Source organism: Oncorhynchus gorbuscha, linkage group LG22, assembly GCF_021184085.1.
Source record: "Oncorhynchus gorbuscha isolate QuinsamMale2020 ecotype Even-year linkage group LG22, OgorEven_v1.0, whole genome shotgun sequence".
In the NCBI taxonomy this organism is placed as follows: Eukaryota; Metazoa; Chordata; class Actinopteri; order Salmoniformes; family Salmonidae; genus Oncorhynchus; species Oncorhynchus gorbuscha.
Genome location: NC_060194.1, coordinates 35506498 through 35518106, shown reverse-complemented (window position 1 = coordinate 35518106; position 11609 = coordinate 35506498). Strand labels below are relative to the sequence as shown.

At 44.7% G+C, this 11609-nt stretch overlaps 1 protein-coding gene across 1 annotated transcript in view; it reads left to right on the top strand.

Annotated features, from left to right (window-relative positions):
• The first annotated feature begins 6272 nt into the window (after positions 1 to 6272).
• Positions 6273 to 11609, top strand: part of LOC124009405 (integrin alpha-6-like) — a 33654-nt gene continuing 28317 nt past the window's right edge. The window contains exon 1 of the mRNA XM_046321223.1: positions 6273 to 6588. Within this exon, the coding sequence (XP_046177179.1) occupies positions 6407 to 6588 (182 nt within the window). The 5' untranslated portion in view covers positions 6273 to 6406. The remainder of the gene's footprint in view (positions 6589 to 11609) is intronic.

Genomic DNA, 11609 nt, shown 5'->3' with positions numbered 1-11609 from the left:
GAGGTGGTGGTCACTGGTGTGGTGGCTGAGGAGGTGGTGGTCACTGGTGTGGTGGCTGAGGAGGTGGTGGTCGCTGGTGTGGTGGCTGAGGAGGTGGGGGTCGCTGGTGTGGTGGCTGTGGAGGCTGCACCTGCTGGTGTGGTGGTTTCGGAGGTGAATGTTTTTGGTGTGGTTGCTGTGTAGGCTGCACCTGCTGGTGTGGTGGTTCTGGGGGCTGTTGATTGTATGTTATGAGGGATCCGAGGAGACTCCTCTCCATGAGGCCTCAGGTGATCCATGCTTATTTTAGATAACCACCTTGTCAATTTCCAAGTCCACACTTTTCCCTTCGAGACCTCAAATCCTTTATGGGTGAAGAAAGTTGGGATCCAGTTTTCCCCCTCTCCTATGCTGGCTTTGGAAATTTACACTCCACACTCTGTCACCACATTAAGTTTTGGCACTGTGCCTTTTGTTTTTTTAGTGGATTTCCTCTGGACCACAGCAGTGTTGTCCATGGCAGTCTGGAGAACCTCGTTGAGCTTCAGCCTAACTTCTGCTAAGTCTTTCCCTGCTAAGACCTTCTCGACACTGCTGTCAATCTATAGCATACATTTCTGATATTAATTTAAACTTACAAAGATACAGTCTGCATTTCTCAAATCAACTAGAATGTAAAATGACCAACCCTGTAATGTTCTGGAACCTCTGACGGGTAGCAAGCCTCTCTACCGAACATCAGGAAGAAGGGGGAGTATTTTGTTGTCATTAGATTCTTGGTTCAAGATGCTTGTCCCACTCTTGTGGTTTTTGACTCAATAATGTAGAGATGGATCTGAAAATATGATTGAATAAAAAAATGACATGGCACAAGTTATTCTTAGAATGTGAACGTCTTTAGAACATTTTTTGAACATTACAATTGAACTCAAAACTACTGCCTGTTAAATGTTATAACATCAGTCTACAGATGTTGCTTATACCTCTGCATTGTCCCGTTCAATGCAGAGACTTTTTCGGATCGTCAGAGCTTTGCATTAATGTTGATCTTTTATTATAAAAGGGAAAAAGTCTTTTAGAAAGCTGAAGACATTTAACCAAATATTAGTTGAGTAACACAGTTACTATTTACGTCATTGACAAACTCGTTCCCTTGGTCTGTGATATACATTTGGGTGTCTCAAACTGATGCCTCAAAATGTGATTATGCAGTCTGTGACCTCCTTAGCAGACTTTATGTGGAAGGGGTTATACCTGTGGCCATTTAGTGAGGTAGTCAATCATAACACAGATATACTGGTGTCTGCTGTCTGTCTGTGTCAGTTGGCTGCGTGACCTTGAGGAAACATTGAAGACACTTTACATTAAGTGTGTATTAGCTATGCTTTAAACACCTGTAGTAACAACATTGTAGATGGAATTGCTATGTAATTAACCTATATGTTAGGTTAGGGTCACCTACATCACACGCGCTGAGACACACACACATTTAAACACACAGAAAAACAACTGGCTTAAGTGGCTCTGTCCAGGCAACCAGGGCAATAAATCAGAAGAGTGACAGGGGGAGAGGTCTCCACACGGTCACCCCCTAATCTGTTTCACCTGTCCTCGTTATTGTCTCCACCCCCTCCAGGTGTCGCTTGTTTTCCCCAGTGTATTTATCCCTGTGTTTCCTGTCTCTCTGTGCAAGTTTTGTCTTGTATGTCCAAGCCTACCAGTGTTTTTCCCGTTTTCCTGCTTTGCCTCCTTATTCTAGTCCTCCCGGGTTTTGACCCTTGCCTGTTCTGGATTCTGTACCCGCCTGCCTGACCATTCTACCTGCCCTGACCTCGAGTCTCCCTGCCACTCTGTACCTCCTGGACTCTGATCTGGTTATGACCTTTTGCCTGTCCACGACCATTCTCTTGTCTATTCCCTTTGGATTAATAAACATTTTAAGACTCCAACAATCTGCCTCCTGTGTCTGCATCTGAGTTTCGCCTTGTGTCCTTATAGTACAAACTGGCCATGCCAGACCCAGCAGACCTGGACCAGCTCCACCACGCTGTCTCCCTGCAGGGAGCCACCATTGAGAGACATGAGGAGGTGCTACAGGGCCTTTTGGAAGGGCTCAGATCCTTGATGGAATGCCAGGACCATGGGTTAAAGGCTATTATGGAGCAAATCAGGGAGTTAGCTCAGAGACTGTCTGCCACCTCTGGAAAAAACCCAGTATTTTTTTCCCTATCTGTGGTGAGTTTATACAGCCTATCTCAACTCCCCGTGAACCCCGCTTACCTCCTCCAGAGTGATATTCTGGTACCTGCCGGGGTTTTCTTTCTCAGTTCTCTCTTATTTTTGATTACAGCCATCTTCGTTTTCTTCAGACCGATCGAAAAGATAGAGTATATAATTATGCTAATGTGGGGGATCTGCCACAATCTGCCATTTGTGTTCATCTGGAGGAATTCATGGCAGAGGTGAGAAGTTTTTGAGTCTCCGCTATCAGGGAGAAAGGCAGCCAGCAAACAGCTTGACTTACGTCCAAACTCCCGTAGTGTGGCAGACTACACGGTGGACTTTCGCACCTTGGCCGCCGAGCGTGCCTGGAATCCGGAGACTATTTTCCATACTTCTCTACACTTATTATCTGAGGAGGTTAAAGATGAGCTAGTTGCTCGGGAACTGCCGGTGGACCTCGACTCCCTTATCGCTTTAACCATTAAAATTGATGGATGCCTAAGGGAACGTAGGAGTGAGAGGAGGTCTGGTCTGGTGCTCTCCGAGTGCTCTAGGGCTGATGAAAACCTTATGGATGCCCCGATAGCTTCGGAGCTTGGTATTCCCACTCAGCCTCTCTCTGTGCCCATGAATGCTAGGGCACTAGATGGCCGCTCTATCGGTGAGGTCACCCATAGTCCTGTTACTGGTTTCTGGTTAACCACAGTGAGACAATTCAGTTCCTCCTCATTACATCTCCCCATGTTGTTGTTTTGGGATTTTCCTGGCTGATTGACTGGACCACAAGCTCCATCCTGGGTTGACTGGACCACAAGCTCCATCCTGGGTTGACTGGACCACAAGCTCCATCCTGGGTTGACTGGACCACAAGCTCCATCCTGGGTTGACTGGACCACAAGCTCCATCCTGGGTTGACTGGACCACAAGCTCCATCCTGGGTTGGAGCCCCTTTTGCCATTCCCACTGCCTTCAAGCAGCGCAGCCTTCCTCAAGTCAGGATGTTAGCAAGACTGTGGATGTCTCTGCTTTCCCCACAGAATACCATGACATCCTGGGAGTGTTCAGCAAGGCACGTGCTACTTCCCTTCCCCTGCACCGTCCTTATGATTGTGCCATCGATCTTCTCCCAGGCACTACACCACCTTGGGTTTGATTTTGTATTCTCTGTCTGGACCAGAGACCAAAGCTATGGAGGAGTACATAGAGGAGTCTCTGGCCACTGGGGCCGTCTGTCAGTCTGCATCTCCTGCCGGCGCAGGGTTTTTCTTTGTGAAGAAGGTCAAGACCCTGCGTCCGTGCATTGACTACCGGGGACTTAATGACATTACTGTCAAGAATCGTTACTTCCTAACTCTCCTCTCCTCGTCATTTGAACCTCTCCAGGGGGCCACCGTATTTTCTAAGTTGGAACTTCGAAATGCCTACCACCTTGTTTGGATACACGAGGGGGATGAGTGGAAGACAGCCTTCAACAAAGCCAGTGGACATTATGAGTACCAGGTCATGCCATTTGGACCCACCAACGCCCCCGCTGTTTTCCAGGCTTTGGTCAATGACGTGCTTCCGGACACGCTAAACCGGTTTGTGTTTGTGTACCTTGATGACATCCTGGTTTTTCCCCAATCTTTACAAGAACATGTTCTTCATGTCAGGCAGGTCCTTCAGTGCATCCTTAGAGAACCAACTGTCCATGAAAGCCGAGAAGTGTGCGTTCCACCTCTCTTCTATCACCTTTCTGGGATATGTCATTGCAGAGGGCAATGTTCAGATGGATCCTGGAAAGGTGAAAGCAGTGGTGGATTGGCCTCCACCAACGTCCAGGATGCAGTTGCAACGGTTTCTTAGTTTTGCAAACTTCTACCGCCGTTTCATTCGGGATTACAGCACCCTGGCGGCCCCCGTCTCGGGCACTCACCTCTCCCAAGGTACCGTTCAAATGGTCTCCAGCTGTCGACAAAGCCTTTGGAGACCTGAAGTATCGGTTCACAACAACACCCATCCTCATCCATCCAGACCCCTTGAGTCAATTGGTGGTGGAAGTGGATGCTTCAGATGTTGGAGTGGGGGCCATCCTGTCCCAGCGATCTTCCCAGGACCAGAAGCTTCATCCCTGAGCCTTCTTGTCCCATCGTCTCAACCTTGCTGAAAGGAACTACTATGTTGGAAACGGAAAACTTCTGGCGGTGAAGTGGAGGCACTGGCTGGAAGGAGCAGATGAGTGGAGGCACTGGCTGGAAGGAGCAGAACTACAGCAGACCGACCATAAAACCAGGAATATCTCCGTACAGCCAATCGCCTCAACTCCAGGCTGGCCTGGTGGGCCCTCCTGTTAACCAGATTTAACTCCACCATTTGTGAAGTATTTGATGAACTCCCCACTTCTAATTTCCTTAAGTCAAATAATTTCTGTGGCACACACTACTGGTCAACATGAGCTACAAAAATGATTCAGAATAGCCAAACCGAAAACTGCAGACATTACTAGTGCCTACCTGCAATCAAACTGTCATAAAAAAATCTAATGAAACACAGTCTAACGTGATCAGAAATGTCAACTAGCAAGCAAGTCACAGCAATGAAGAATTGAGTGTGTACGCGAAGGGGGGGAGAATTCTGTCAGGGGGGAGTTTTCGGCACAACACCGGACTCTCTATAAAAGTTGCTGGCCACACACCAATACATGGATTTGAAAGTCAAACTATCACTTAACCTCTCTAGGGTATGTGGGACGCTAGTGTCCCATCTGGCCAACATCCAGTGAGATTGCAGAGCGCCAAATTCAAATACAGAAATACTCATTACAAAAATTTGAAAACAAAACATATTTTACATAGGGTTAAAGATGAACTTCTTGTGAATCCAACCAAGGTGTCAGATTTCAAAAATGCTTTACGGCGAAAGCATACCGTACGATGATTTGAGAACATTGCCCAGCAGACAAATCATTACAAACAGTAACCAGCCAAGTAGAAGAGTTACACAAGTCAGAAATAGAGATAAAGGGAAGTCAAGCGCCCGGAGGATCAAACCTGGTATAATGGAGTAGTTTAATAACTTAAAACACAAACTCCAAAACCAAAGTCCATAATAAAATAAATGTGGGTACAAGAACCCGTCACACACCAATCCATAAAACATGAACTTAACAATAAACAATCTCTGACAAGGACATGAGGGGAAGCAGAGGGTTAAATACACAACATATAATGAATGAGATTGTAACCAGGTGTGTAAGAAGACAAGACAAAACCAATGGAAAATGAAACATAGATCAATGATGGCTAGAAGACCGGTGATGTCGATCGCCGAGCACCGCCCAAACAAGAAGAGGTATCGACTTCGGCAGAAGTCGTGACATATATCACAAACTGTTTCTGCGTATGGGTTATTGATTTGGACACTTTAAAACTGTGTTTTGACATTGGGCTATTTATCAGTATATCTTGTCAACAGGAAGTAGCGACACCATCATTGTCAAGTTTCAAGTTTGATTTTCAAGTTTTAGGAATGGAAATGAAGTTAACAGTAATTAACAATGCTATTGTACTTAATCAGGTCAAAACAGCTGAATGAGTCCAAAAACGTGCTGTGATTGATTGATTTAGATGATTTAACAGAAATCACCGAAACGGATTTGTCCTGCCTATAGTTAGTGATCATAGTTTGTCAGTGTCAAAGTAGCCTGTCATTTTGATCATGTGTACAGTAAAAAAAAAAGTTATGTTAAATTATGTAGAATTGCATGAAATACCTTTATAAAAGGTCACATTTTTCCCAAACCCTTACCCTCCCAAAACATTTCCCCATGTATAGCAACTTCTACTCTACTCTATGCCACTATGAAATGTGATGATATGCATATAATGCTCTATTATAAAGGTGAAAATTTTTTGAGATTGTGTTCTTTTACTTCTGAGCCCCCTAGGTCACCTCCCTATTTACAAATGAATCACTGACAACACCTGAGGTAAGGGAACAGAGGAGGGACAGAGAGGTAGAGGGAGAGTGGGGGGGTAGGAGGGGCGTGGCACAAGCTTCCAGTGGGCAACATCCTACCCAAAACCCAGAGTGAGCAAAGCATGCTACTACATTTAGACATCACTTAACTGGAGCGTGAGTTATACCACAGATTAACTGGTGGAGTTACCGGGAGACATAACGGTGTTTATTGTCAATCACACAGAAATAAACTCTCCTTGCTGCCATGGGGGATAGATGGATACAATTCCTCTCATCTCTATCGCTTCTCTTTCTCCTGGAATGGACGCAAATATCATCTTTCAACCTGGACACAGAAAACGTCCTGATAAAGAATGGAGAGCCCGGGAGTCTTTTCGGCTTCTCTCTCGCCATGCACCGACAGTTAGAGCCGGTGGATAAGATCATGTAAGTATCCTTACTTTAAAAATGAATGTCAAAAAGATATTTAGATTTGTTTTCTTTTGTTTTCCATTCCAGCTGTGGAACCAAATGTTTACCAGGTTACTGCTACTGCAGTCTACTTCACAGGCTCGCAGATTCTTTGCAAAAGTTTCTTGTATCAACCTCATTCTTACTTTTAGTCAGGAAATATTTTGAATGAGTTCACTCTAATTTAGTTGTCTAAATGTAGTTGAAGTTTCAGACTGGCATGTTTGTCTTACCGGTTCATTATTGGTGGGTTTTCACTGCCCTTTGCAGGTTGGTGCCTGTCCGCGAGCCCCTCCAATCTTACTGCAGTTCATGACTTAAAGGTAGACTCAGCAATATGACGTAGATGCAGAAAGTAAACAGAATAGTGGGTCAATTTCCGCAACAACTAAGGGCTTTGAAGTGGGAGGCTCAACTTGTCTGCTGTTTTGGTGCCCTGATGAAGACAGTTTGTCTGTCGAAAAGTTGGTTATTTGGTTATTGCATCTGAGCTCCTATAGTGTGCGGCTCTCCTTTTCTTTTCCAGGTGTTCTAGTCCGCTAGGCAGCACCTCGCTATAAGAAGTGTGCGTTTCATTCGCCTTCAGATCGGTGCCCTGGCTACCACAGCGTGAAGCAAACCTGTGCTCATGTGCAGATACTATGTGTGATTTTGTGAGAGGGAAGTCTTGCATCTCACTCAACATAATATATCCTGGGCTGCTGCTTATTTTTTATTTTATTTAAGAACAAATTGTTATTTACAATGACCGCCTACCTAAGCCAAACCCTAACCCGGACGACGCTGGGCCAATTGTGCGCTGCACTATGGGACTCACAATCACAGTCGGTTGTGATACAGCCTGGAATCGAACCAGGGCCTGTAGTAATGCCTCTAGCACTGAGATGCAGTGCCTTAGACTGCTGCGCCACTCGGAAGCCAACGTCATGGCAATGTCATTTGGTGAAGTCTACCTTCACAACTAAAAAGTTACCTGATTCCAAAACGACATATTCCTCTGCTCTACAGAGATTTATAAACTGGGGGGTTCGAGCCCTGAATGATGATTGGCTGACAGCCATGGTAAATAAGACCGAATAACGCGGGTTTGACAAAATCTCCTCTAATTACGTTGGTAACCAGTTTATAACAGCAATATGGCACCTCGGGGTTTGTGATAATGGTGATATCACAAACGTTTCTTCGTGCTTAAGAACAGCCCTTAGCCGTGGTATTTTGACCATATAAAACAAACGCTTGGAACGTATTGCTTAATTCTACTCGCTCTGGATACAAATGGACCTTTGGGAGTTTCACTTAGCCACAGATCAGGGTACTGTATTTATGGAGGTACTCAACTCAACATCATATTATTATTTTTGTCTCTTCCTGTGCACCATATGCTGTGTTTCTTCACTCCTCAAAGTAGAGTAAAGTGAACCTGTAGATACAGAGCTTTCCGTTGTCATTTGGGTCACATAAGGTAGGCTAAGGCAGCCTGGCCTCAGAGCCATACATACCATGATTAAGTATTTCTGAGCACCTCCAAGATGATATGATATGATGCAGTACTTACTAATGGTCTAGTTACTTTAGACAGAAATTAAATTAGACAGGTTGGTCGGGGAGGATGGCTGGGGACAGCTGTAGTATTTTAGATAAGCCTACCCTTAACCCTTATTCTAAACTTAACCCAATTCACCTAGCTTGATGTGAAAGACCACTTCTTTTAGCCCAGTAAAAGACTCAGAGTGTGTGTGTGTGTGCGTGTGTGTGTGTGTGTGTGTGTGTGTGTGTGTGTGTGTGTGTGTGTGTGTGTGTGTGTGTGTGTGTGTGTGTGTGTGTGTGTGTGTGTGTGTGTGTGTGTGTGTGTGTGTGTGTGTGTGTGTGTGTGTGTGTGTGTGTGTGTGTGTGTGTGTGTGTGTGAGAGGGAGAAATACAAGTAGTGGTAACATTAATCTTGTGCCTAATTGAACCCTGCTCCTTCAGTTAGCACAGTAGGAATGACTAGGCTGTTAACTATTCACTTAGGATCAGCTGTCTGACCCATTCAATACCATAATGTTATCCATGACTTATGGACAAAGCGGACATAGCGTCATTGGAATGAACAAAGCGTTATTGGAATGAATTTGCCTTTAGAATAGATTCTCCCCTTTTAACTAGGCCTGGAATGTTATAAGTCAGGTCTGTAACTTTCTGTAATGATGAGCATTCTTAATTCTGGACTGAACGAACTCAATCACACAATTTGCTCCAGTCTATATTTGAGGCAAGTGGTCATCAGGGTCATGGGGCGGCAGGGTAGCCTAGTGGTTAGACTAGTAACCGAAAGGTTGCAAGTTCGAATCCCCGAGCTGACAAGGTACATATCTGTCATTCTGCCCCTGAACAGGCAGTTAACCCACTGTTCCGAGGCCGTCATTGTAAATAAGAATTTGTTCTTAACTGACTTGCCTGGTTAAATAAAGGTACAAAAAACTAAACAAACAAAAAAAACTCCCAGCCCTGTGAACATTCAGGCGGTAGAGACAAAAACATGGATTCACACTCTGGCTTACAGGGGATTCCCTCAATGAGTTCTCATGTAGAAAAATGACTTCAGCTTATACAGTTATCATATATGGAAGTTGAACTTCATCTAACCACAAGTACACATACAAACACACACACACACATACAAACACACACACACACATACAAACACACACACACAAATACAAACACACATACACACATACAAACACACATACACACATACAAACACACACACACACACACATACAAACACACACACACACACACACACATACAAACACAAACACACACACATACAAACACACACACATACAAACACACACGCACACATACAAACACACACACACAAACACACACACACACATACAAACACACACACATACAAACACAGTAGATGGCAGTGTTGCTGTATGTGTCTCAGAGCCATAGACCCCAGGAATTATAAACAATTGTGTGTTTGTGTTCCAACCATAGGGTGTTAATTAATAAAGAGTGTTTTTGAATGTCCTGATGATTAAATAATGTCAACTGTGTGATCTCCTGGTGGATGTGAGAAACTCTAAATATGATCCCCTATCCTCCTGAGACCCAGCAATTTATTTTTGTCCGCTCTAATGAACGTTAGTTTTTGGTCCGTACCTCAATCGCCATAAACACCTCAACCAGCCCGACTAACCGGTGTCTGTATGTAGCCTCGCTTCTGTATATAGCATCTCTACTGTATATAGCCTGTCTTTTTACTGTTGTTTTATCTCTTTACTTACCTATTGTTCACCTAATACCTTTTATGCCCTATTGGTTAGAGCCTGTAAGTAAGCATTTCACTGTTGTATTCGGCGCACGTGACGAATAAACTTTGATTTGATTTGATACCACTGTGTTGGTTCTGTTGTACCTTTGAGAGGACATTCTGGGATTTTCAATGATGTCACCTTGATCATTTTTTCTTTATGCTTCTTCAAAATGGCTACCATCACAATTAGTAGGAATTAGCTAATGTTATAAGTGTGTGTAATTGTGTAATTGTGTAATTTTTTTGAGTTTGATATTGAAATTATTTCTCATAAGTAAATATCTCAGGAACAGTTTGTTGAGTTTTCAGAGCAGTGTAATATTTTTATATTAAATAAGAGCTTGTTAATACATGTCCTCTGTAGTGGACATTAGGATGCGGCCAACTATGTTTTATTTTTGTGTATTTTCTCCCCAATTTTGTGATATCCAATTGCAATCCAATAACAATTTTGTCTCATCGCTGCAACTGTCCAACAGGCCCGGGAGAGGTGAAGGTTCAGTCATACGTCCTCCGAAACCTGACCCGCCAAACCGTGACCCGCCCGCTTAACCCGGAAGCTAGCCGCACCAATGTGTCGGAGGAAACACTGATCAACTGACGACCGAAGTCAGCCTGCTGGTGCCCAGCCCACCACAAGGGGTTGCTAGAGTGCAATGAGCCATGTAAAGCTCCCCTGGACAAACCCTCTCCTAACCCGGACAATGCTGGGCCAATTGTGCCCCCCTTATGGGACTCCCCGTCATGACACAGCCTGGGATCGAACCCGGGTTTGTAGTGACACCTCAAGCACGGCGATGCAGTGCCTTTAGACTGCTGCACCACTCGGGAGGCCGTCAACTATGTTGTTTACCTACTGTTCCCATTTACTGTAATGTTAGATGTTGTTGCTGCTGGGTCTCAGGAGGCTATAGATCTTCATATGGGTCATGATTGGCTGCCAAACTCTCTGCCCCACAGCTGACACACACACACACACACACACACACACACACACACACACACACACACACACACACACACACACACACACACACACACACACACACACACACACACACACACACACACACACACACACACACACACACACACACACACACACACACCAGCCACCTTTCGTTTCCTGGTCCAATGCACTAACCGCTAGGCTACCTGCTGCCCTATGGTGTTTCCAGAGGCTACACTTCTTAGCTGCCTGACTCAGTAGATCAGTATTGCAGAAATTACTGTCTGTCCTGCTGGGGGTGTGCTTTTTTCAATATTTCATTTATTTAACCTTTATTTAACTAGGCAAGTCAGTTAAGGTGTGTGTTCCCTGTGAGTGTTTCCTGCATCCAGGGTGTGTGTGAAATGTGAGTCATACACCTGTGCCACGCCCGACAGGCATGCCAAGATCTGCCAACCTGACTCATTTACAATCCCATGCCCTACAGGTGTGTGTTTGCGTAAGTGTGTTTTAGATACCTGCAGGCAAGGGAGGAACTGGCTTGCAAGGTGTGTGTGTCTCAGGTACATGCTGACGTGTGAGGGATCTGGAGCGCATGTGTATATGTTACGTTCCAAAGTCTGTCAGAGAGTTGGCTCTGCTCTATGTATGAGAGAGAGAGAGAGAGGAACTGAAAGAGTTACTGAAAGAATGAGAGTTACTGAAACAATGAGAGAGAGTTACTGAAACAATGAGAGA